At 47.2% G+C, this 27,368-nt stretch overlaps 1 protein-coding gene across 5 annotated transcripts in view; it reads left to right on the forward strand.

Moving 5' to 3' along the window:
• Nucleotides 1-7,092: 7,092 nt before the first annotated feature.
• Mrc2 (mannose receptor C-type 2) overlaps nucleotides 7,093-27,368 on the forward strand; it is a 55,287-nt gene continuing 35,011 nt past the window's right edge. For 3 of the 5 annotated variants that reach the window (XM_074045361.1, XM_074045362.1, XM_074045364.1), the window contains exon 1: nucleotides 7,097-7,796. In XM_074045361.1, the coding sequence (XP_073901462.1) occupies nucleotides 7,682-7,796 (115 nt within the window). In that variant the 5' untranslated portion in view covers nucleotides 7,097-7,681. Of the gene's footprint in view, nucleotides 7,797-27,368 lie in introns of all 5 variants that reach the window. The other 2 variants (XM_074045363.1, XM_074045360.1) reach the window with 2 other exon arrangements.

Genomic DNA, 27,368 nt, shown 5'->3' on the forward strand with positions numbered 1-27,368 from the left:
CAGCTGGCTAGTTTACCTGACCCCACCCCCTTGGATTAAGGGCCTAGATTAGACCTTCTGGGTGTGGTGAGAAGTATTCAGCTAGAGTACCATGCTACCTCAGCCCTGCTAGCCTCAGGGAGCAGCAACCTACACACTGTGACCTGTGCGATGCAAGCCTTCTCACCTGGAGACTGCTTGGTGAGGGAACATGAAGGATGGTGTCAGCGAAAGGAAGGGGTTCTAACACTTCTGCTCTGCAAAGAAGTTTCTCAAGAGCATCTGGCTGATTTTATAGACCAGAAACTGAAGCCCAGAGGAATTTGGTGACAGGCAGTGATGGAGCTGCAGCAATTGGGAAGGGACCATAGGTTGAAAACCTGAGGTTTGATTCACTGAGGTTGATTGTCTGAGTACCATCTTTGGGCAGAGATGAAGGTGGCATTTGGGTTTCTACCTAAAGGCATATCTTCTACTTAGAGGCCTTACTGTAGGCCAGTCCTAATGCGGGCTTATCTTGCCCTAATTCTGTCACTGTGTCCCTTCCTCCTAGCTAGTAGTTCCTAGAAACCTATTTGGAGGTCCAGCCAGTCTGGGTAGCAGCCCTGCCTCTGCAGTCCTGACCTAGAAGAAGTGAGCTTAAATGTAAAAATGGGGGTGTAGCTTCATAAAACAGTGCTGCAGGTTCCCTAAGATCTAGTCCTGCCATTTTGCTTACAGAGTAGGAAGCCTTAATCCTACCCTGCCTTTAGAAATGGGATAAATGGGAAAGGGACCCCTTCTTCAGCTTCTTTGAGGTTACTAGAAGCTTGAAGGGGGTAGAGGATAAACAAGAGGTTATGATTAGGTGTCATTTCTGTGTCACAGTAGCTCCTGGAAAGGGCGGCGGTGGCGGGGGGCAGTGTGTCTTCTGTGTCCTGCAGACATCTCTCCAGGAGCCAGTTTTAGAACAGACTTGATACAGAACCAGACCCAAGTTCTTTAGCCCAGTGCCTGTGCCTTAAGACAAGGGCATGACACTGAGATGACAAGGTGTACCCTTCTGTATTAATTCCAACATGCCCTGGCCCCTTTGCATCTATAGAGTGTTTAGAACCTTCTGCTACCTTAACTGGAACCCTGCTCCTTAAGGGTTACCCAGTCCATGTTAGATAAAGCATACTCAGGTTTGGAGGCATAGAACAGGGCATCAACAGAGCCCTGAGTAAGGAGTAGGTTTAGGTCACTATTTTACAACTGGTGGTGTAACATTGGGCTAGACGGTCACACTGAGCCTCAGTTGCCACGTGTAAACATCTCATGTCTACTCAGGACACATCTGAGAAGAGTATTCTGTTCATATGTTCTGGGCTAGGCTCCATGGGAGATCAAAAGATGCAGGGACTTAAACTCTGGCTGCCTATAAGCTGGGAGGTGTGGTAAGTTCCATAAGCATGAGATGAAGTCCCTGGGAACATGAGAGATGGTATTGAACTGGGCTTTGGAAGATGGACAGAATTAAATAGAACAAGAAGGGGAGAGTGTTGGCAACAAAGGGTCCTTCACATCTCAGTAAAACAGAATGTCCTAAGACCACTTCCAGGCCTTGCAAATACTGTTCAGTCACCTTGGCAATCTGAGCATCTTTGAAAACTTGGCTCAAGTGGCACCCCCAGCCTGCCTTCCTCTGGGCTGTCATGGCCCTACACCCTTACTTAACTCACTACATTGTGTAGTTGCAGCAAGGCCTGCAGCATGCCCAGGACCAGCTGAAAGGAGCTCCACATAGTCTATCCTGTTGATACCTGTGAAGGGCAAGTAAGGCTGAACAGGTGGGGGAGGTATCTTGAAGGAGAGACTGAGGAGGAGTTAAGAGGTAGCAAGGACAGTAGGGGAACCTGGGCAGCTGGAGCATTTTTCTGATTTCTTGGATGGCTACCCACAGCATGGTAGTATACTTAACATCTCAACCCAGTCCATATTCCACAGAATAATACTTCACTGACTTGTGTTGCCCTGTGCCATTCATTTTTAAAAATGCTGGTTGTCACCCACTGGTCAGCTGGGTGACATTACAGAGCCTCCCAGATGCCCAGTCTAATACTTGCTACTGCTCTTCTGGGGGCTGGGAAAGGTCTGGCCAGCCTTAGGGCAAGGGTGGAATGGTCGACCAGCTGGATGCGGCCACCTGGCTCTTCCTTTGATCCAGGGCTCCATTCTACCAGAGGCATAAGGGTACAAAGGGTAGGTCAGGGGTGGTTCTGTATCTGTGCCCCCTATGGACCCAGCTTTGCTTCACAGGTTCAAGTACTGAGATGGAGAAAAATCTCATCCTGCCCTGTCCTTACTGAGTTGGGGAGATGGCGGCAGGGGACAAGGAGCAGCCTGAATGACATCAGGGAGAGGAAGATGCAGAAAATGCCAGCCCAGCCAGCCCTGTCGCCAGAGAAGGGCTAAACTTCTAGCTTATCCCCTCCTTAGTGCAAGGACAGATGCAGAGGCACTGCAGATCCAGGACTGGAGGCCTTGGAGAGCAGACAGCTTGATGTGAATTCCCCCTTCCCCTCCCCCACCAGCTAGGTAGAGTGGTAGAAAGTTCTGGGGAACTATGTCCCTCCCACCCATCCATAGCTGATTCTCACTTTAGTTCTACAGTCCCTCCTTTCCTTACTGTGGTGCGTTAGGCCAGCCTCTGCCCCTCTCTGACCTAGTCAAGCTCCCTAGCAGAGACAGGAGCAGTGAGCATCCCAGAGGCATAAATTTCCTGACCTCTCAATCCCGTTCCCTCCTGCTTTGAGCTTACTCCAGGTCCCTCCTGACAGCTGGCAACGTTCCTGTGGCTCCTCAAAGTGGGAGTTTGTGTTTCAAACTCCAGGGAGTCATTCTGAACTCCTAGACTAGGGGAAGGAAGTCTGCACCTCCTGTTTCCTAAAGGTGCTGTAACTATCAGCCTCTGGGAGCTAAAAGGCCAGTGTTAGGAATTGCTTTAGAACCTCAGACTAAAAGAAATGGACACGGATGCAGAAGCCCTCTGAATGGCAGAGTCCTTGCAGGTGTTCTCCACATAAAGGAGAAGGGACCTAGGGACAGTGGGCAGAATTCTCAGGTTCTGCTTGTGTCCATAATGGGATGGTCCAGTCAAGAGAAGACAAAATGTCACAAAATTCCCCAGTAATGGAGAAGTGGGAAAATCGTTCCGTTAGGGTAACAACTTACTCAAAGCCTGGAGCGGATAAAGCCAAACTTGGAAATACGGGTTTGTCTGAATCCTAATCTTGACTTCTTCTCCCTTAAGCCCAATCTCTTTTGGGGTCTCAGTGCTGTGGAGGAGGTAGACTGCCTGAGTGGTGCTCTGTGGGTTTGTGATGCCAGAACCAGGGTGGGGTAGAAAGATAGTGTCCACACATGCCAGCCCACACTTGGCTGGACCTTTTGCCATGGCTTGGAAAGGGTGTAGGGTAGGGCAGTCCTGTGTATCCCTTTGGGGTCATACCCTCTTCTCTGATTGCCTCAGGCAAGAGCTAGCCAAATCTCTCCTTACAGCCTCCTCCTGACCATCCAGTTATGGCCTTTCCATCTTGTGTTCTTTCCAAGCTTATGCTGTAGGCCTGGCCTGCTGAGGATGCTCTGCTCTCCTGGGCACCTCTGGCTGCACAGGCTGAGCCCGAGGGAAAAGGAGACCAACATGTGTACCTGTGACTTGGAGAAGGATCTAGGTGAATGGCAGAGCCAGAACTCAGCTCCACCTTTGATCCCCAGGCCTGGACTTAAGCACTGCCCCAGGCCTGGGCTGTTTATGGACATACTTTATTAGGGAGCCATACTGAGCACTGCACTGAAATGCTTTTACCTGGATTTGTTTACACTTTAGGATGCCTTTCTTTTTGGGGGGCACTGGGGTTGCTGGGCAGGCACTCTTGCCACTTCAGCAGCACTGGGTTGCCATTTTATACACAGTTAAACTTGGAGATGTTCAGATAATGAGGAGAGGTTGTATTCTCTTGGGACACCCAGTGTCACAATCCTGACAAATCAGACCTGTGCATGGACAGTGGAGAGGGGACAGGAGAAGCAAGGAGGGTCAGGAGTCAGGGAGACCCCCTTATGTCCAAATGGCAAAGGAAGACAGGAGGCAGGGAGTGGACTCCATTCCTTGAACAGCTCCATTGATCCAGGGGCTGTGCCATCCTTGTAGACATAATAGTTAATTCTCAAGACCTGTTGGATGTTGGAATTGTTGCCCCATTTACAATTAAGAATTGTGAGCTCAGAGTGGAGGTAATTTGCTGAAGGTCACAAAGCTGGTTTATGGGGGAGCCAGACTATTCACAATAGCCAAGTTATGGAAACAGCCAAGATGCCCCAGCGCTGACGAGTGGATTAAGAAAATGTGGTATCTATACACAATGGAATTTTATGCAGCCATGAAGAAGAACGAAATGTTATCATTCGCTGGTAAATGGATGGAATTGGAGAACATCATTCTGAGTGAGGTTAGCCTGGCTCAAAAGACCAAAAATCGTATGTTCTCCCTCATATGTGGACATTAGATCAAGGGCAAACACAACAAGGGGATTGGACTTTGAGCACATGATAAAAGCGAGAGCACACAAGGGAGGGGTGAGGATAGGTAAGACACCTAAAAAACTAGCTAGCATTTGTTGCCCTCAACGCAGAGAAACTAAAGCAGATACCTTAAAGCAACTGAGGCCAATAGGAAAAGGGGAACAGGTACTAGAGAAAAGGTTAGATCAAAAAGAATTAACCTAGAAGGCAACACCCACGCACAGGAAATCAATGTGAGTCAATGCCCTGTATAGCTATCCTTATCTCAACCAGCAAAAACTCTTGTTCCTTCCTATTATTGCTTATACTCTCTCTACAACAAAATTAGAAATAAGGGCAAAATAGTTTCTGCTGGGTATTGGGGGGGGAGAGGGAGGGGGCGGAGTGGGTGGTAAGGGAGGGGGTGGGGGCAGTGGGGAGAAATGAACCAATCCTTGTATGCACATGTGAATAATAAAAGAAAAATGAAAAAAAAATAATAATGGGGGAGCCAGAATTCTTAGGTCTCTGACTCCAAAGTCAGTTTCTTCCACTAAACTTATTTAATGAATGAACTGTTTAATGAAACAGATCCCTCAGGGCCTTTTGCAGGCTGAGAGTCCATCAACACCTAAAGGACATTGTCAGTGTCTGAAGGAGAGGCCTTTCTTGGTATTCAGTCCACTACATTAGCAAGTATCATCTTGGCAGACTCTCCCAGACCCAGTCAGAGACCTCACTACATCCCAAGCATCTAATCTGATGCCTGGCACATAACAGGCTGTTAACAAAGAGCTGTTCAACCAAGTTTTCATGGGCTGTGGGCGCAGAAGACAATGGCCCTTCCTTGAAAGCCTCAGCAGTCACAACACCCAGTGCTTCTGCAGACTTGTGACCATGTTCTGTTGGTAACAGCCTGCATGAGATCCTTAAGCAGTGGACTAGGCTGGATTCTTCAGAGACTTGCCCAGATGTGGCTCTATGAGCTCAAGATCTAAGCTAGATGGTGGCCAGGGACATTGGCACAGATGGTCAGCTGCACACTCAGCAGGAACTACATCAGGCCTCAGCACTTGAGCTAGGGCAGTGCAGTACCTGCTCCTCAATCTGAGTGGAATCTTTGCAGCCTGGAATGTGGCAAAAATTTATTTTCCCTATGAAATGAAACTCATGGAGCTGCAATTGTGTTTGCTCATCTTTATTTCCCTGGTAGTTGGCACATGGTGGCAGGCAATCCTCAGTGAGCAAGTGAGTGGAGAAAGGAGTATACCTCCTGTGTGCTGGGCACACAGTAGATCCTGTGCTGGCAAGCAGTGGACTTGAGCCACCTCACACTTGGGTGATGTAAGGGAGTTAGCGTCTGCCCTGCCAGCTGGGGAATGACAAAACTTATTTGGGCTGGTGGGGAAGAAGAGATCCAGTGCCATTCTAGAAGTATCCTGTGTTGGGATTGTTGGGATAGGGTGAGAGAGCAGCCTAGCTGAAGCTGGCAAGTCCTGAACTCCCTCGAAACTAACTGGACTGGGGATCAGGGAGGCCAAGAGGAGGATCTTGGAGGAAGCCCCAGCATGGCCAGTCCCGTGCAGGGCCCTGGGACCCCCAAGACATGCCAACCAAGACGCTGGACTCGAAGGGACAGCAAACAGCAGTTCTCAAAAGCCGCCTGATCTTTTCAGACCTGCTTGAGCTAGCCATGGAGCCTACTGGAGGGTCAACACATGACCAGGCCAGGGCCCCTGGGGGGGTTTCAGTGGGCACTCCCATAGGACCCTCCAACCAGTTTACTGATATTTGCCAAGAACCACAGCTGGCAGAGATGGGAAGAGCCAAGTGAGCCTCTGCACAGCAACTCATTGCAGAGATAGGAAAAGATTACCCAAAGAAGGAGTCAAAGAAGAAAAGTTGTACTTCTTTCCAAAAAAAGTGTCATGGTTGGACAGCCCAGGAAACAATAAAATTTGTACTAGTTTCATAGTGTTTTTTTTTTTTTTTTACTTTTTTACTTGTGGTGGGAGAACGTGAGTCTTCTTCCTTGTTCTTAGGATCTCCAAATGTTTCAGTCCTGCTTAGACCAGAGATCCTACGCAACTTTTTCAAGGTTGCTCAAGAATCAGAAGTAGCTGTGGAGCTGGAATCAAATCCAACTCCCACTCTAGTGCTCTGTGCTGCAGTGACTTGTTGCATAATACCGAAAAACTGGGTTGTCTTTCCTTCTATGAAATTTTTATTTGGTTCCTCGTTACCAGCCGCCAGACCAATTGGGGGGAGTGATGTGGGTCTTTGGGACATCCAGTGGACAGATTTTTTTCCCCAGATTTCTGGATGCAGCCCCAGCCAGCAAAAGTGCTACACTCCATCTGTGCCAGGAACACTGACACGGGGGTCACATAAATGCTGAAACAAGACGTGCAAGAATTGTTTTTGTTCTGCACACGAAACGGGGCCTGCCTCCCCCTCCCCCAATCTTTGCCGGTGTGGCAAAGCCCTGGGCTCCACCCCTTCCCTACCAGACCGGGGAGGGGGTCCTAGCAAGGAAGTAGCGGATACTTCGCGGCTAGAAACCTTGGCTGAAAGAGGCGTAATGGAGGGGAAGCTGGCGGCCCGGGAATGACCACCTGGGTCAGCCGCGCGCCCCGCCCTCGGCTGGCCTCGCAGCCTAGGTCCCGCCACGCCGTGAAGTTTGCGGAAAGTTTTGCAGTTGCTTTCCCCGCCCGCGCCAGCCCGGGAGTTGTGACGCAGCGTCTGGGGCTCCAGGCCCGGACCAAAAAGAGAGGGAAGGCGAAGCCGGGAAGGATTAGGAAACGGGAGGAGAGGAAGAGCGCACAATGGGGTCCTCCTCGACCACGCGGATCCTCCTCTCCCTCCCGACTCTATCTCTCTGAGGCCGGGTCCTTAGCCCCGCGCCGCCCGTGCCTCCTCCCCTTCCCCTCCCACGCTGCCCGCTTCCCTTCCCCTCTGCCCCTCAAACCCTCCTCTTGGGTTCTGCTCCTCCCTCCGCCCTCCCTCCGCCAGGCCTGCCTCCTCCCTCCTCCTCCCCGGGAGGCATCACTTCGTCCCGACCCGGAGGAGGACGTGAGCCCCTCGCGGGCGGTCATCACAGCCCCGCGCCTGTGCTGCCACCGCGCGCCGCCCCCGTGCGCCCTCGGTCCCCGCGTCTGCTGAGCGCCGCGCCGCGGGGATGGGGCCCGTCCAGCCATCCCACGCGCCCTGGCCTCGTCACCTGCTGCGCTGCGTCCTGCTTCTTGGGGGCCTGCACCTCGGCCGCCCCGGGGACGCCACCGCCGCCCTCCCGGGTAAGGCGCTGCCAACTTGGCCAACTTCGGCGGCCGGGCGGGAGGAGCGGGCCTCTCGACTTTTCCCTCCCTTTTCCCCCCCCATCTTTGCCCCAGAAGCTTGTGTGTGTGTGACTGGGTTTTTAAAAATCGTCTCCGCTTTTCTGGAAGCGCGAGGGTGGGGGAGAGGAGAGGAGAGGAGGAGCGCGCCTGGAGGTGGGGGAGGACCTGAGTGGAACCAGATGTGGCGGGCGGCGGGGGAGGGGAGCCCGGGTCGCGAGCCGCCTGAGAGGGAGCGGGCGGGCTCGGGAGGACCCCCACTCCGGCCTTCCGGACCACCGACGCCGGCCCTGAGCCCGGCCCGGGACCCGCGAGGCGCGCCAGGGGAACCCGAGGCACCGTCCACCGGCCTGGGGCCAGTGCCCTGGCTCTGTCCTGTTATCATTGTTTCGCACAATTCGTGCATAAAGGTCCATTTGCCTGCCCTGAGCCTGGGGGCGTCTCCTTTCTACCGTTGGTCTTCAAGGACAGCTTGTGGCATGCGGCATCCGCACCGCTCCAAAGGAATTCTGTGGGGACAGTTTTATGCCATCAGGATGCAGCCACAGACAGAGTTTGAGAGAGAGTTTTCTGTGTGGGCAGCTCTGGCCAAATTGGCTCCCCTCCAGAGAGGACAGATCTTGAACAACAAAAGAGCTGCAAAAGATGCAAAAATTCAGATCAGCAGAAAACCAAGCAACCCCCCCTCCCAACTGTACCCTCCTTTCTACTGCTTTTTCAAGGGGTGACAGTGAAGTATGGAGATAGACAGATCCCCAAGAATCTGATACTTAAGGGGAACGATCTTCTACCTGGGGGTTTTCAGGAGTAAGAGCTGCTTGGTGCTGGGTTCCCTGGATATGTTTTATGTTTAATGTAGGATTGAGGTGAGTCTAGGTAGTGTCTGCAGTTTTGTGCAAGGACCAAATAGAGCCCTTCTGGAGAGTCTGAGGCCTCCACAGTGGCTTAATGTACTGCAGGCATGTGCTCAAGAGAACAGGACAGGGTGACCCACATCCTCACAGGAAGAGCCACCTTTGCATTCCATCCCACCTGGGATTGAAGGCTGGACAAACAGGAACCAGGCTGAAGCTGCACCAGGGAGGGCCACAGGCTGTCTTCTTCCCTATGCCCCTGAGTCCTGCTCTTCTGTGCAGGACAGAGGGTGGGAGAGAGGAAGAGGAGGGTGGCCATTCTGCAAGTCCTGGTTTTAAAGGAGGCCCTGGGAAAGAGCTGGGGCCAGAGTGCTGACTCGGCCCTTTCCCCAGGGAGCTTTTCATGGAGAGAGTTAGAGGTGTCTGGTGAGGGGCCCAGTCAGGAAATCCAGGAGGCCTGGGATGCCCCTGCACCTTCTGGGTCTGTGCTACGGATTTGCTGCCTTCCCAGAGGCATTGTGTCCTGGGACACACTACAGCCACGGCCTCAGAGGAAGCTTGGGTCTAGGTGGGGTAACTCCGGGTGAATTGAACAGCAAAAAGAGGAACTTGTATAACTTCCCTGTCACCATCCCTGCACACAATGGTCCCCTCTGTCCTGGGGGGTACCACCCAGCCCCCACCCTGCCGCCTTCCCTTGATCCCTCCTTTGGGAATCCTGTGCAGAGCCTGTGGGCTGAATTCTTTCCCTGAAGGGCTAGGTCCCTTTGTGCCTGCTGAAGGAGGCAGGCACTGGGAGGAACCCACCACCCCAGGAAATGCTTGTGGGATGTAGGATTTGCTTGGCAGGCCAGCACTGGGGTGAATTGTGCCCTGGAGAGGGGCCACGTGGGTGGCTTCATGACCACCAATGGGAGGCTCAGAGGATGGGGCCAAGGGTGGAACGGCTGCAGGGCCTTGGGGTGCTGTGGCAGAATCCATCTCTCTACTTCTGTGGGGTGCCCCACAAAATGTGCCTCTGAAAGGCATTGTCTTTGCTAATTGGTGCATTACTGCATTTTTGGAGCATTCAGTTTTAGCTTAGCATTAAGCCAAGTATTTAGGGAAGAGGGAAGGGAAGGAACAGTGTAAGATGCATCCTGGGGAAAATAATACATGAAACAGCAGGCAGAGTAGCAGGATTCTACTGGTAAGTGCCTGGTCACAACCCAGAGCCCTGCTGAACAATTTGTGTGCATTTTTTTCATTTAATTCCAGTAATAACCCAAGGAGATAGATATTGTTGGACCCGTTTTGCAGAAGATAAAACAGAGGCTAAGAGGGGTCTGATGATTTACTTTGGGTCACATCTACTAAGTGAAAGGCTAGGATTTAGTGGCTGGAGGTGGGGCAGGAGAAAGTGCAGTTCAAGGAGATCAGGCTTTCTGGAGAGGGCAGACCAGGAGGGTGGGTTGGGCTTCTCTAGGGATCATGTGGAAGCTTGCTGGGCTCCTGGGGAGAAGGTCAAGGAAACTGGCCAGGTACCTGGGAGGCCAAAATGGGCAAGTGACTTGCAGGCTGGCTGTGGAAACCCTAGAGAAGCTCTGGAGGTTTCTGAACTGAGAAATGAGGAGTGGTTGGAAGGGGACGTCCGCTCTGTAGGTGGTGAAGGGAAGAGACTTTGGTAATTCATCTCACAGGGAATGACATCTGTCTAATGGGCAGGGAGGTGGCTGGCATTCCTTCTGAGAGGCGTCAGGTACTTGCTGATGCTGCCAGAGTCAGCCAGACAAACTCCTGCATTTCCAGCCAGCTCCCAGTGAGTCACAGCACTCTTTCTAGCCCACAAAACTCAGTCTTCCTTCGTGAGAGCACCAACAATGCTTGGTGCTGCTTTCCCCTGAGTTCACCTGGACAAGGTGAGGGTACAGGTAGGGAAGGGGGAAGCCTGGGTTTGGTCTTCATTTGCTTTTGCCAGGGAAGTCTTAGCTTTCTGATGCCCACATGGTATCATGACTTTGTGGGATGGGACAGAAATGCAATGAACTTCCCAGGAGGCTCTTCATTTTGAATTTATTAATTTAAGCTGTAAAAAGGAGGGATGAAGTGATAACAGCAATGGAGGTTTATGTGCTGAGTGCCATACCAAGTACTTTGTGGGTAGTCACTCCTCATATCTCACAACCCTGTGAAGTGGTTATAACCCTTTTACACCCTGGGAGTCAAAAAGTCAGAGCTGTTAGGTGATTTGCTCATGACCACACCACTGGAAAATGGTAAAAGTGAGATTTGAACCAGATGAGCCTGAACCTGTTACTACCAGCCCAGGCATCTCCTCAAACAAAAGCCCTTTGGGGATATATGTTAGGAAAGGTTGAAAAATTCCCCCAAAACTCAAGCCTTCTAAGGTACTCTGTTATTTAGCTTTTTCTTGCAGTGACAAAAATACCTAACATAAACAATTTACGGAGTAAGGATTTATTTTGGCTCAGGGTTTCAGAGGTTCCAGTCAGCTGGCTTCATTGCTTTTAGACCTATGGGGAGGCAGAAACATCATGGAGGAAGGGCATGGTGGAGGAAGGGGCTAGAGCCCCTTCTATCTGGAGCACATCCCCAGTGACCTATCTCCTCCAGCTAGGTGTCACCTCCTAGTTTCCACTACCTCCAAGAATACCATCATATGACTCCATCAGTAAATCCACTGATGAGGTCAGAGCCCTCTGGATCCAATCACTTTCCAAGAACCCCACCTCTGAACATTGCACTGGGGACCGAGCCTTCACATGAGTTTTGGGGGACATTTCATATCCAAACCATATGTTCTCAAGAAGGGACTCTGTGGAAGAGGGTAAAGTGAGCAGCCCTCTGTTACACATCAGCTGTATGTGTAACATACAGCTCTTTTATGTCCCCATGGCCCAGGAGACAGGACCAAGATCTGCTCAGTGCCCTTGGGGTCTCTGAGGACCCCACTCCTAGGACCCATTGATAAGTGAGTGCTGAGTGACTAAAGCTACCCCAGCCTAACAGTCCCATTTTCTTGTGGTGAGGGATTCATGGGTTCATTGATTCATTCATTCAGTGGTATTTGCTGAATTTTCAAAGTGCTGAGAGCAGAGCAGACCAAGGCCTGTTCTTCCTTTGAGACTACTCCCCCTGTACCCCAGCGGGATGGTCTTTAGACTTAGGGACCTGAGCATTGCTGACAGGAAGTGTGTCTTCCTGTTTGGTCCTTCATTAGAGGGGAGGGCCTCTTTGCCATGTCTGGGTCCTATAAATCTGGGTGGGGTGGGCCATTGAAGTAGTGACGCAACTCTTGGAACTCACCCTGAACACTGCAAATCCTCGTTACTGTCAGCTGGGCGTTACATCAGCAAACAGGCTGGAGGAAGATCGCATGGTGAAGTCTGTGGACCAGGGTTCCGTCAGCTCTACCCACTTAGGAAATGGATTGGGTTGGTCCCATAAATTGCACACTATGGCCCCAGGTAGAGCTCTGGTGGCTGGTTGCTTTCTACTCTTCCTCCTCTTCTCCTGGGAACCTCTCTGTCCCCTGTCCCAGGGCCCTCAAAGTGCAGACCATCCCACTGGCTTGGCTGGGCCCATGCTTTCTGCCCACTGTCCCGCTCCTGCCCTCACTCCTGTTCCTCTATGTATTTTGCCCTCTAGAGGAAGACTGCAAAGTCTCAGCTACTTTCCAGCTGAGGCCCCCATGCCTTTGCTCCGTTATCCTCCTTGGCATGCTGTCCCCCATCCTTCCTGATCCCTTCCCACCTCCAGGTTTTTGCCCACTGGTACCCTTTGCCCAGCAGGCCCTTTCCTCCCCTGCCTTTCCCTGACCCTTTAAGACTCAAGGATTGAGTATCCTTGAGGATACTCGGGAGTCCTAGTTACTGCCTCTTGGGCTCCCCTAAACTGAAGGTAGATAAGCACCCACACATTGCCCACAGTGATCAATCTGAGAACAGCTGGTGGGGGGGGGACTCCTCATTTTCCTCTTCTCAGGGTGCAACTCAAAAAGACAAGGTGAGACACAACCATGGTGGGCCGGGAGCTTGTGTTTGTCACTTTTTCATCACTGTGACAAAAAATACCTGACTTAAGAAGAGGAAAGATTTTTTTGGCTCATAGTTTTAGAGGATTCAGTTCAAGGTCACTTGGTCACTTGGTTCCATTGCTTTGAGTTGGAGACCAGGCCAAGCATGGCAGGAAGAGTGTAGTGGAGCAAAGCTGCTCCCTTGGCAGCATGGAAGCAGAGAGAGTGGAAGTGCTTGGGGACAAGGTTTATCTCTCTGTGGTATACAGTGACTTACTTTCTCCAACTAGGTACCACCTCCTAGTTTCTCCATCTCCCAAAGATGCCATCATATTATCACGCCATCAAAGGATTAGTCCATTGATTTAGGTCAGAGCCCTCAAGATCCAGTCACTTCCCAAAAGCCCATCAGCTGGCCACCAAGCCCTTTAACACATGAGCCTTCAGGGACCATTTCAGATTCAAATTATATAGAGCTTCTATAAGGAAGACATAGCCAGAGGCTCCAGGCTTCTCTGATGTCCTCAGGGTGTTTCGAAGAGCAGTTGGATGTGGTGTCCTCTTGTAGACTGAGGTAGGAATGAGGGCTTGGCCTGGCATGTTCCCTCCTCTCTGTCCTCTGGAAATGTAAATAAGGACTGAATCCATGGGACAAGGATTAATGCCACTTACCAGCTATGTGACCTCAGACAGAGGCTCAAGTATCTTTGTCAGATGGAAACAAATTAATATTCCCCCCTTATAGGAGTGTTATAAGAATTACATACAGATAAGATGATGGATGTCTAAGATACTTGCCTGGTACACTATAGGACACAGAATTGTTTCTTAGCAAATGATATTAAATTATTGTTATTTTTGCTATTTAGAAGAGAAAACTTGACTATCAAGGGACTCAAATGTGATATGACACAGTCCTGAGTACACAAAGTCCTAACTTCAACCACTTTTTTAAAATGGAAGCATTTTTAAATAGGTCTAGACCCATTACTTCTTGGTGACACTGCCAACTGCTGTATGTGTCTCAAAGTAATTGTGCTTTTTAAAGAAGTAAACCTAAATCCTAAAGAAAAATATCCCACCCTCAGTTGTCTTACCCCCTCAAGTTTAGCTCATCAGACTTCCCTACTTAATTTAACCCTCACCGAGGGTGGACCTGAAGAGCTTCCTGGGATGTGGGAACTTGTTAGTGCTAAAACCAAGGCCATTGGCAGCCAGGAGAGTTGGGCATACAGCCTTTTCTACCTGCACCCAGGTGCCTGTAGCCTGCTGTCTGGAGGATCCCTCCCTTGAATAATTAGGGAACGTACCTCACAGTATGGAGGCTATGGTAGACTCAGTTGTAATAATGCATGCTCAGTGGGAAATGTTCAGCCCCTCCAGAAGTAAAATGTAAAGTCCGTGGGATGCAGATATAGCTCAGTGGTAGAATGCTTGCCTAGCATATGCCAAGCCCTGGGTTTGGTCCTCAGCGACACAAGCACACACAAAGTAAAAAAAAAATGCTGTCTCCCCTCCAAGTCACAACCTAGCAGTAGCCACAATCAATGTAGTTCAGTGTGTAATCTTTGTTTCAGTATGTACATATATATGTGTGTGTATATATATATATATATATATATATACACACACACACACACACACACACATAAACATTCCTTTTACTGAATTGGACCGTATTTTATACTTTTTTCTGCAATAGTTTTGTCTTTGTGTGTGCGTGTGGTGGTACTGGGGTTTGAACTCAGGGCAAGCATTCCACCACTTGAGCCACACCTCCAGCCTGTTTGGGCTTTTTGTTTGTTTGTTTCTTGTTTTGTGACTTTTTGAGATGGGTCTATGTAGTCCAAGCTACCCTTGAACTCTCCCTACTCCTCCTCAGCCTCCCATGTGCTAGGATTACAGATGTGTACCACACCCTGCTGCTGATCACTTTTTAAAGACTCCCATCCTCTAACTCTTGTGATGCCATTTGTATCCATGTCCTTTGTCCCTGACTGGCTGCATCTCCATCCTCAGTCCCAAGCTGACATTACTGCCAGAATTGTGATCCTAACAGGCAGCTTTAACAATTTCTGAACATACAATTCCAGGCTTTCCACAGCAAGTTCACCCTTTCTTTTCAGTCCCTTGCACAAGTCAAACTGAGCTGCTTGCTGTTTGTTGCACAAGTCAAACTGAGCTGCTTGCACAGATGCTCGAGTGCTGCCCAGCAAAGCCGCTGCACCTGCTTTTCTCCCTGCTGGTAGAGCCAGCTTCCTGAAGGTCTGTCTCCGCACCTTGGCTCACACCTGAGACCATACCTGGCTCAAACCTGAGCACTCACGCCTGAGCTGTCTTGACTGAAAGGAACATTTCTCTCCTCAGCAACCGCAGTATTTTATCGCTGACCCCCTCACTTCTTCCTTCCTGGACTAGCAGCACCTTCCAGCAGTCTTTTTTGGTGATCAAACTCAGGGATTGTGCATGCTAACTAAGCATGTGCTCTACCACTAGGCTACATCCCCGCCCCCTGCACACGTTCAATGCCTTAGACACTGTGGCATTTAGCAAATATTTACTGAGATGAAAAAACAGAAAGACAAGCGTTCTAGAGATTTTTTTTTTAGTGAAACAACAATAAGGAATGGTTTAGATGATGTCATAATCATTTAAAACATATGGCATTAAATTAAACAGTAAAAAGTCAAATGGTCTAGAATAAATTCCAGAAGTAGACTTAAACTCTTACGAGAACTTAATGTGAGGCATACCAGAAACGACACTTTAATAGAGAAAGAAATCTTTACTTTTAAATGTTACTGGGACAACTCGATTACAATTAAAAAATTTAGAGGGGTGTAGTACAGTGGTGGGAGGTGTGCTTAGCATGTGTGAAGTCCTGGGTTCAACCCAAGTTCAGTGCCACCTCCCCTTTACTTCCCCTCCCCCACAAAAAAAATAAAAAAGGAGCCTGTTTAAGTTGCTCAAGCCTGACTTCTAGGGAGGTGGAGATCAGGAGGATCACGGTTCAAAGCCAGCCTAGGCAAAAAGTGTGCAGACCCCCATCTCAACTGATAAAGCTGGGCCTGTCATCCCAGCTACACAGGAGGCAAAAACTGGAGGATCTCAAGGACCTCAGCCCAGGCTGGCCTGGGCATAAGCTCCAGACCCTAATTCAAAAAATAACAAAAAGCACAAAGGGCTGGAGGTGTGATTCAAGTGATAGAGCACCTGCCTAGCAAGCGCAAGTCCTTGAGTTCAAACCCCAGCACTGCCACAAAAGAAAAGAAGAAATTTAATTTCAATTTACAGTTGATCACACTTGAGGAAATTCAGATGGCAAGTTGTCACACAGAAGGTGCAAAGATTAGTATAAATTAAAGAAATTAGCTTTCACTTCAAGTATTTGAAGCAAAAACGTGTGAGATAGTTGAAGAATGATCAGGCCCTGGAAGTCAGACCATAATGGCCTTAGGTTTTATGTTGGTTTAACTTCTCTTTAAGCAATTAATTTTTTCTCTATCTTTCTCTTTAATTCAGATTTTATTAGATAAATGATGTTATATCCAGAAAAGACTGATAATCTGTTTCCGTGGAATTCTGCACACTTGATAAGATTTAATTTTCCAGAAAGATTTAGATCATCATTTTATAAGTATTGAAAGACAATGTTATCAAAAATATCTGAAATAAAATTTCTCCCATCTTCCAAGGTGGGGAGGGATAAAGAAATTAGCTTTCTTTAAATACCTAATTAAACTAGTAAAAACAGAAAACCTAATCTTGGCAGAACTGTTGAAAAAGCAGTAAATATGACTAAGGCAGTGTAAATTAGTTCAGTCTTTCAGGATCTAGTCTCTCAGACAGTATGTAACACACTAGATATGTAAGACTTCAGATCCTTTGACCTCATAATTCCACTTTCGGGAACTTATAAGGCATTAATCCAAAGAGGAAAATATCTTCATAGAAGTGTTATTTGTAGTACCAAAACAAACTAGAAACTATACCAGGGACCGTTTATGAAACCCTAGGTGACAAGTGCATAGCTAATGTCAGTATACGGAAGTAAGTCGAAGAAAGTTCTCATGATCACAAGGCGATTTTACAAAACAATTTGCACACTCAAAGCTGGGTGCCTGTGGCTCACGGGTAACCCTAGCTACTCAGGAGGATCAGGGTTCGAAGCCAGCCTGGGCAAATAGTGAGTGAAAACATCCTTCACTTAAAAAAAAAGAGCTGGTGGAGTGGCTTAAGGTGTAGGCCATGAGTTCAAGCCCCATATTACAAAATAGTAAGAATTACAATAATAATATTCACACTCCGGTAACAAGTGAAGATGCATGCCTGATTTCACGTTCATTTATTTACTCCTTTGGTTGACTCTCTTTGCTTTTGTTTTCTTTGCTGAGCACTGACAGTGCGCCAGACATGGTGCTTGGTGCTAAGACTACCCTGGACCAAGCCAGGTAGGCTTCCTGCCTACCTGAGGCTTGAATTCTGAGCAGTCCCTCCAAAATGGAGAGCAACATAAAAAGAGTCAAAGGTTTACCAATTCCATTTTTACGTGAAATTTTTAAAGTTCACTAAAAAGAAAGAACCAATAGATGGCCCTGAAAGTTTAGAACTGACAGCAGGGAAAACAACCCAAAACAAAAATGCACATCAAGAGAGGTATGGAATGGGCTTTAGCTCCGTACCACAGCGTGAAGGAATCTTAGAGACAATACCGAGTGGGGAAGGTAATCCAGAGAACTGCACACGATGTGATCCTCTTTGTCAGACCGTCAGTGAGAACCTGTCCTTCCCTCAGACACACAGTGATTAACATTTCACCACATTTGCCTTAGCCTCGCTGTGTGTGACTATATGTGCGTGTGTATAGTGATGTGGTAAACTTTGAAAGGTACACACGACTTTACATCTAAATACTCAGCCGTGTATCAACTGAAAACAAAAACATTCTCCTGCAAAACCACAATACCATAATCACACTCCAAAACACACCAGGTCTGTTTTTCTAATATGCAGTCTTTTGAATTTTCCAGTTGTCCCGGTAATTTTTAAGAAATACCTCCTTTCAGTTTTTGTTTATGAAACAGGGTTTTCCTGTGTAGCCCAGGCTGGCCTTGAACTTAAACTCTTCATCCTCTTGCCTCAGCTTACTGAGTGCGGGGATTCCAGACATGCACATTATTCTTGGCTCCCAGTAATGTTTCTTTAAAGCTTTCAACTGGGTGTCATGTCTCATCGGTCTCCGTTAATCTGCAATAGTTGCTTGGCCCTTTCTGTTTCACCACATTGCATTTTTGAGGATTCTAGGCCAGTTGTTTTCTAAAATGTCTCATAGTCAATTGTTTGCCCATTACTGGATTCATGTTAGACAGTTTTGGGAAGAAAGTGACATGGATGATATATGTCCTTCCCATTGTATTGTACTGATGTCAATTCATTTCTTTTTTTCTTTTGTGCTACTGGGGCTTGAACTCAGGGCCTACATCTTGAGCCACTCCACCAGCCATTTTTTGTGAAGGATTTTTTTCAAGGTAGGATCTCTTGAACTATTTGCCCAGGCTGGCTTTGAACCATGATCCTCCTGATCTCTGCCTCCTGAATTTTTTTTTTTTTTGGTGGCACTGGAGTTTGAACTCAGGGCCTCATGCTTGCAAAGCAGGTGCTCTATCACTTGAACCACTCCACCAGTCCATCTCTGCCTCCTGAGTAGCTAGGATGTTAAGTGTGAGCCACAGGCGCCTGGCTTGGTACTTTATTTGTGATGCTGACTTTGATCAAAGGGTTCTCAGCTGGTGTCTACCAGACCTCTCTACTAACCAGGCACCTATTCCCCGTTGTATTTAGGATATAACCTAAGGAATTTAAACTCTATTCTTGAAGAAGCAAAAGTGTTTGTAGGTGCATTATTCATAATAGCCAAAACTAAAAATCAGCCCCAAACTGAAAACTGCTCAACTGGCAGTCAGTAATAGAATGATGATCTGTGGTATCTTGACATAACTGAATATATCACACTATACAGCATTAACAATCTGCAGCTGCCTCCCAAAGTGTGAATGAAGCTCAAAAATAAGACTCCATATTTTGTATAAGACACCAAAAAAAAAATATATATAGACAAAACTAATCTAGGGTGGGCTGGGTGCCTGTGGCTCACGCTTGTAATCTTAGCTGTTCAGGAGGCAGCGATCAAGAGGATTGTGGTTCTAAGCCAGCCCAGGCAAACAGTTCTGCAAGACCCTATCTCAAAAAAAATGTAACACAAAAAGGGCTGGTGGCATGGCTCAAGTGGTAGAGTGCCTGCCTAGCAAGTGTGAAGTCCTGAGTTCAAACCCCAGTACTTCCAAAAAAATAATGAAACTAATCTGGGCTGTTCTGCAGTCAGAAGAGTGGATACCTTTAGTGGGAAAAGGGTACCTTTAGTGGCCAGAGAGGGTCCATCCCGAATAAACTTTGAAAAGAGCAATGGGGAAGAGATGCTAGCTACATAAACTGATGGGTGACCTACAAACACAAGGTCTGATAAGCCTATGAAAAGTGTTTATAGTCACTAGCTATGTTCACTTCTCACGATGGCTCCAAAAAAGACTGATGATACAAATGCTTCTCAGCTTACAAAACGACTTCGTCCTGATAAACCCATTGTGAATTGAAAATATAGCAATATTTCTGACCTACTGAACATCATAGTTGAGCAACACGGGGCACTGATCATTCCCACATGACCAACTGATGGGGAACTGTGGTTCACTTCACCTCCAGTCCATCTTCCTCTGGTTATTTTGGAAGTGGAGTCTTGTGAGCTATTTTTCCAGGCTGGCCTTAAACTGTAATCCTTCCCATCTCAGCCTCCCATGAAGGTAGGATTACAAGGATGAGCCACCAACACCTGGCTTTGACATAACATTTAGAATTAAGAAATTTTATTTACTAATTAAAGTAATAGCTAGGAAATGATGAAGTGAAATGTAGTATATCATGGTTTTTACAAGCCGTTAAGATGGTTTTTACAAGCCAGGTGTGGTAGTACATGCCTGTAATTCCAGAATTTAGGAGGCTGAGACAAGATGATAGTGAGTTCACAGCCAGCATAGGCTACATAGCCCCTGTCTCAAAAGTAAATGAATTAAAAAGTTTTTAACACACATTTTTAAGGACACAAACTTTTATTGAACTATTAAGTATAGAAACAAAATTCAAAATATTTGTGTGTGGATGTGTACATGTATATGTAGGCATTTATGTACATATATGTATCAGATAAGTGATTATAAATTATTTTTTGGTGTAAAGAGAAGATAAAATTGACAGAAAAATTCCACCAAAATTTCTCAGATTATCATATATTATACTGCATTATAGACCATCTCGTATGGTATATTACTCAGCAAATGACTTTTTTAAGCTTATAAGTTTCACTTATTTTTGAATTAGCGTGCATGAATAATAGGAGGGAATTTCATTGTGGTAATTCCATGCAGTCGCTTGGTGTACTGTGAACATGCTCACCCCCCACCCCCACCCCCCGTTATATTCCCATCCCCCTGTCCCAGGAGTGATGCTTTTTTCTTTATACAGGGCAGTATTTTAGGCCACAGGGTGGCAGCTGCCATTTTGGCCTCTGCCGGGTCAGGGGATGCTTACAGCTCTTGTGCCCGCCCTCCTTACCACAGGGGGACTGGTCCACGCGCAGCACGTGACTCCACGGAGCCCATCGGTCTCCCCCGGAGGGAGGGCTGCTCCTCCCCCGCCCGCCTCGTCGCTGGTGGTTGTTGCGGTACTGGGGTTTGAACTCGGGGACTACACCTTGAGCCACTCCACCAGCCCTTTTTTGTGAAGGGTTTTTTGAGATAGGGTCTCATGAACTATTTGCCTGGGCTGGCTTCCGCGATCCTCCTGATCTCTGCCTCCTGAGCAGCTAGGATCACAGGCGTGAGCCACCGGCGCCCGGCTTTTTTTTTTTTTTTTTTTTTTTTTAACACAGCCCACAGATACCTTTTTTAAGGACTTGGGTGGCAGAATGGCGCTTGCTCGGTTTGTAGCGGAGGGTGGTCGCAGAAGTGGTCCCGGTGCGCCCCAGCAAAGGTGGCTCGGTGGATGTAGGAGGCCATCTTCCCGCTCTCTCCGTGAACAGTGCCCGTCTGTGGCACTTAGCAGCCAAGGGTTGACAGCAGGGCCAAAGCTTTGCTTCCGGAGAGATGCAGCGCTCTACAAAAAGTGGCGGTGCGTGTGTACCTGACTGGAGAGCAAATCAGAAAGGGGCCACTAAGTTAGGAAGGAGATGGGCTTTTGCAAAGCCTTCTTTAAATTAAAAAAAAATAATAACATTTCTATTTGAAGTTGTGCAATGAATGAGGAATGGAGACCATGATAGCTTTTACAGAGCATATGGTCTGCCAGGGTCAGTGTTGGGCAATTCCATATTTCCCGTGTTCTGAATGCTCTCATTTCCTCCTGTTCCTGGATAAAGAGGCTGAGCCAGAGAGGCTGAGAGCTTCCGGTAGTGAGTAAGACAGCAAGGGATACAGCCCAGGTCTGTTGGGTCCCTGTGTGGTCCTCAACAAACCATATGTATAACTATTTATTGTAAATAATATAATTATTAATATTAACAAACATTTGTGAACTCAACTACCTAAGCAGAAACAGAACACTGCAGTGCTCATATTAACTGTGTGCTTTTCTGCTCCTCCCCACCCAGTCTCTATCCTCAATTTTGTGTTTATCCATTACTGGCTTTTAAGTTTTTAATTTTTGGAGTACAATAGAAACATAGAAAAGTGCACATACCATAAGTATTGAACTTGACTCTTTATAAACTGAGCACATGCCCCTGGACCAAACCTTAGATCCAGAAAATGAGAACATTGCTGGTATTTTTAGTACTCTGACGTTTTCTGCAGACGGACTCTGCCATTCTTTCTTCTTTGCGTACTGTCTGCTCGTCTCCTCTGTCATTTATCCCTTCCAGTGTCAGTGCTTTAGAATTAGGGTCTCTTCCTCTTTGGCTCATAGGAATTTCTTGACATATTTGCTACATTTGCTGTTCATTTAAAGCTTTTGTTTTGGGAGGTTTTATCCACCCTCTTCCTCTACACCTTTGGCCTTTTTGGGGTCAGTCTGGGTTCACGCCTTCCTTGGAGCACTCCTGCTCATCCCCTTACCAGCCCCACCTGTTTTGTTTGGCTGATCCTCCTCTCCTTCCCACCTTAGGTTAGGCCTTCAGCAGCACAGCTTAACATCTGCAGAGATTCAGTTAGCCAACTTTGAAGCTGCCCAAAAAAAAAAAAAAAAGACAAAAATTTTAAAAGGCTGCAAATATATATATATTCAAGTTAAGAATACATTTTATGATTATAAAAATGATTCTTATTTAAAGTATACAATTCAAATAACAGAAAAAGTTCCCTCACCCCAAAACACAAATTTGCAGGTGAGCATTCCTAATTTGAATTTGTAAGTGACTTTATGAATGTCAGCATGATACCACACATGGAAAATCCCCCACCTCATGTCACGTGAAGGGTCATACTCAAAACACAGAAGAAAATACTGTATAAAATCACGTTCAGGCTAGGGATATAAGGTTATGTGAAACATGAAAGGGTTTGTGTTTAGACTTGGGTCCTATCCTCCAAATATCTCATGTGGTATATGCAAATATTCCAAAATCCTGAAAAATCTGAAATCTGGAGTGCTTCTAGCCCCAAGCATTTTGGATAAGGGATAATTAGCCTGAGCCCAAAAGTTCACCTCTGGTAACATCTTGAAGATTATCCTTCCAGATGTCCTCTTTTCTCCCTCCCTTTCTCTCCCTATATAAAACTTTACATAGATGTTGTCATGGTGTTTTGTAATGTTCTTTCAGGTATGGACACCCAGCACTCCCATTGGCTGCAGAGGATTCTGTGGTATGGGTGTGTCGTAACTTTTACCCTGTTAGACATTTAGGTCATTTCTCATTTTCACAGTTGTAAGCATCTTGTATCCTTCACATGCTAGACCCCTTCCTCAGACTAAAGAGGACTATATCACAGGATGGGAAGTTGGCTCTACCCAGTCAACTTAATACTTCTGAACTCACCTAGCTTTTCTTTTTTTTTTTTCCAGTACTGGGGCTTGAACTCAGGGCCTACACCTTGAGCCACTCCACCATTCCTTTTTTGTGAAGGGTTTTTTCAAGATAGGGTCTTGTGAACTATTTGCCTGGGTTGGCTTTAAACCTCAATCCTTCTGATCTCTGCCTCCTCAGTAGGTAAGATTATAGGCATAAGCCACCAGTGCCTGGGTTTTGTTTGTTTGTTTTTTAAAAGAGGGGCCTTTGCTTCTTGCACTAGGATTAGGTATTTGATTTCATCCATCCTTAGGGACTAGAGGTGTGACTCAAGTGGTAAAGCACCTGCCTAGCAAGCCTGAAGCCCTGAGTTCAAACCCCAGTACTGCCAAAAGAGAAAAGAGAAAAGAAATACCATTCTCTCTGGAGCCTTTTGGTTGCCTCCTTTACCCTGTCTTTCCACCACAGAGTGGAACTCTGCATTTGTGTGCAGAGGTCACTCAGGTCACACACACACATAGTCTCTATTTCTTTAATTACTTAGCATACTAATTGCAGAAAATACAGAGAGAAGAAAAATCAACAGCCATCCATGAGTCAGTGAAATGGCACTTATACTGGGGGCCATGCAGTGATCTGGAATGCTGGTGTAGCTCAGAATCATCCAGGGCTCTTGTTCATAATGCAGACACCCCTCTTCTTGAGATGCTAATTCAGTCTGTGGGGGCTGGGCACCTGTGTTGTAGGCCAGCTCCTCAGGCCACTTGGACACCCAAGTTTAAGAACAAGAATGAAAAAGTGTCTGGGTGTTACTTGATTTAAAAGAAAATAGAATGAGGACTGGAGGTGTGGCTCAAGCAGTAGAGTGCCTGCTTTGCAAGTGTGAACCCCTGAGTTCAAATCCTAGTCCCACCAAAAAAAAAAAAAAAAGATGAAAAAGAAAGAAACTAGAATGGGACTAAACCACATACTCATTTTAGCTTTGTTTGTTGGGTTTTTTGTTGTTTTGTTTTTTAAATCAGCAATAGAATGAAACTTCTCTCCGTGTCTAAATAAATACTCGCTGGCAAGTTAAAGTCTACTGTCTGCAAATAGTCCATATGTTAGTTACTCAGTCAGCACTCTATTTTTAAAAATTAGTTCCTTCCATCATTGATATTACAGCTAATCCCACTGGGCTGCCACTCCCATAAGCTTACTCCGTGTGGGGCAGTGAGGGGTGGCCTTCCCCCAAGCTCTTGCCAGTCCTGCCAGCCTTCAGAGGGCAGCAGCAGGCATAGCTCCTGGCACTTACAAAGTGCTCAGTAATTATTGCATGTGATATACATGAGGAACATTTTCTCCACTGATAGGTGAGGACACTGAGGGGTGAAGTGACTCAGTCAAGAGCAGGGATTCACTGGGTATGGCAGTGCACACCTGTAATCCCAGCACTGGGAAGCTGAGGTAGGAGAATCATGAGTTTGGGGCCTGCCTGGGCTGTGTAGCAAGATCCTGTCTAAGAAAACAAACAAGAAAGTTGATTTGGTGGCTTCACACCTATAATCCTAACTACTTTGGAGGTGGTGATCAGGAGGTTGAGGCCAGCCCAGGCAAAGTTTATGAAACCTTATCTCAACAATAAACTGGGTGTGGTGGTGCACATTTGTAATCCCAGCTGTGTGGGAGGCTGTAGGTAGGAGGATCAAAGTCTGAGGCTGGCTGTGAGGGGTGGGATTGGGGACATAAAGGTGAAATTCTATCAAAAAAATAACTAAAGCAAAAAAGAAAGAAAGCAGGAGTTCAAATCCAACTTTGAATCCAGAATCTGAGCTCTCTTAACAAACTGCTAGTTTTTAATTGATATCAGGGAGGAATGGTGACTTGTGAGCGGCAATACTTTTCTTCTGTGCAGAAAAAATGAGGAAAAGGAGTGAGAGGCTAAGAGAGGAGAAGTAATTTGGGAGAATTCCTCCAAGACATTCTGGTGTGATAGTGTTAATGTCTGGTGTCAAAATGGTGGTATTTGTATGGGGGGAGATGCCGGATGTGTGATCCTTAGTGGCTGACAAGAGCAAAGCCAGTTAAGGGAAAAATAGAGATTTGGTTCCTTTGAAGAGCTTAAGATCTTCCCCCTGCATCTCTACTGCCTTGGTTTTATTTTTCTCAAGAAACATAATAATATGAAAGACAGTTACCCATGATCCTAATTGCCTGGCACAACAAATGATTGCCTGTTTCCTTGATTCCCTTCTGCTCCTTGTCCCTGTGTCGATCTGTTTGTAATGAAGTTTGTAATCTGAAGGATTTGGAACCCCTACACATAGAACACAGGGCTTTTCTATCTTCTCTAGTTGAGCACAGCTCAACATGCATGCATAGAGCACCTGATGTATGCCAGCACTGGGGACACAAATGGAGTAAGACACAGCTTCAGAACCACTTTAATGGGGAGAGAGAACCCTAAAAGGATCTGTCAATATTCCTGTAGCTGTCCCAGTTACTCATGAAGATGCAAGCGGGCATATCTCAGAATTCAAGTCACAGGTAAGAAAACAGAGTGAGCCCCTGCGGTCACTTAGATTGTTAGTGGTAGAATGGGAATCTGGACTCCCAAGCTGGACCTGGTTTATGACTTCCGGAGACCCAAACAGACTCCTCCTGTCCCTGCATCTGCCCCGCCAAGGGTACAGCCACTGCCCCACCTTCTTCCACTCTTTCCAGCTGCAGATTGTGTGACCTCATTTTCCCTTACGGCTGTCCTTGGACTTTCTTGCAGAAGTGGAATGCGGCAGGGAGGGGAGCACACCCCACGATTCCTGACCCTCCCCGGAGTCTACTGCTTTATTGACACATCATCTTCTTGCATCTCCCTTCTAGGGAGACTATATGGAGGGGCCAGAAGTTCCTAGAAACAAATGATGGTTTTGAGGGACCAGGCATCCATAGGAATGTGAGTGTGTGTGTGGGGGGAGGACTCTGCAAATGGACTGTGGGTTTATTTTTCTTTGATTCTTCTGAAGAGTAGTTTAAACACTTGAGCCCTTGACCTTCTTTCCTCTTATACTTCTTATCCCAGTTGCAGTGTCTGCATAAGTCTGGTTCCCAGGCTCTGTGCTGTGAAAAACAGACTCTCTTGCTTAACTAGCAAGACACAATAGTGGCCGGCCTGCTGAGTGCTCATGAAATACAGGGCACCACCAGCATGCTCTCCCTCAAGCCTCCCAGAAACCCACAGGGCAGGTGTTCTCTCCAAATCAGGGCTCCCAGAGTTAGACAGCTGGCCCAGGACCCAAGGGGCCTGAGCAGGGATTTGAACCTAGGTAGCTCCAGATTCCAGAGCCCGCTGGAGAAGGTGGAACAATTCCCATGGCCTTGTCCTTGCCAAAGCCCACAAGTGTTTAACCTTGGGCAATTGTTTAAAGATTTTTAAGGTTCCCAGGCCAAAAAGATTGTAGATTCATCTGACTTCAAATGGTGCCATGCTGTGCTTATAGAACCAAGTGAGTCATCCTTGAAGTCTGGTCTGGGACTTGAGAGTAAAAGAGCAAAAGCTCATTATGAGACTTGTCATATTTTAGTCATCTTGTGCCACCTTGCAGACACGTCTCCTGAAAGGGATGCAGACTATCACACGGACATTGTGGGTACAGAGCGGCACTCCTCTCCATTCTTCTCTGCTTCCTTATAAATACACACACACACACACACACACACACACACACACACACACACACACATATTTGAAATAGGCCCTCTGGCCTTTTTCTTTTAGAAGAGGTTTTACTATAATCCAGACTGGCCTTGAACTCAAGATATTCCTGCCTTAGCCTCCTGAGTGTTGGGATTACAGGAATAAGTTACCAAACCAAGCCTCTGGCCTTTCTTTTGTGTGTGTGTGGGGGGGCAGTAACTGGGGCTTGAATTCCTGACCTTGAGCTTGCTAGGTAGGCACTGCACCACTTGAACCACAACCCCAGCCTTTTTTCCTTTAGTGACGTTTCAGGTAGGTCTCACTTTTTTGCCTTTGCCTCCTGCCTATCAACTGCCATGTAACTGGGATGACAGGCACATCTACCATACCATGTTTGTTTCTTTTTTTGAGATGGGAATCTTGCATAATTTTTTGCCTGGGCTGGCCACTAACCTTGATCCTCCTAATCTCTGCCTCCTTTGTAGCTGGGATAACAGGCGTGAGCCATCACCCCTATCTGGACCTGGTCATTCTTAATAAGAGAACAGGATGCTAAAGAATATTTCACCACTCAGAAAAACAGTGGCACAAGCATGATAGAACACTGCCAACTTACTGCACCTGTGTGTGCATGTGCGCTTGTGTGTGTGTTGCAAAAAGGATGGGTGGAGACTGTGGCAAGCTAGTAAGTCCATAACCCTCCCAGGTGGGCAGTTCCCTACTGCATGCTGGCTCAGTGTTACCAAGCCTCCTGACATTTCTGAGAGAAACTGGAAATTCACATTTTCATGTGAAATCTCTCAAGTTTTAAATGTTGGTTCACTTTTCTTTCACATACATAAAGGCAAACCACCACTTGTCTGTGAGCTCGCAGTTTAAAATAGCTGTAAGAGTTGTTTGAAGCTCAAGTGGAGACAGTCTTCCTGGCCTGCGCCCTAGC

The sequence above is a fragment of the Castor canadensis genome, chromosome 11 (genome assembly GCF_047511655.1).
Source record: "Castor canadensis chromosome 11, mCasCan1.hap1v2, whole genome shotgun sequence".
Classification (NCBI taxonomy): domain Eukaryota; kingdom Metazoa; phylum Chordata; class Mammalia; order Rodentia; family Castoridae; genus Castor; species Castor canadensis.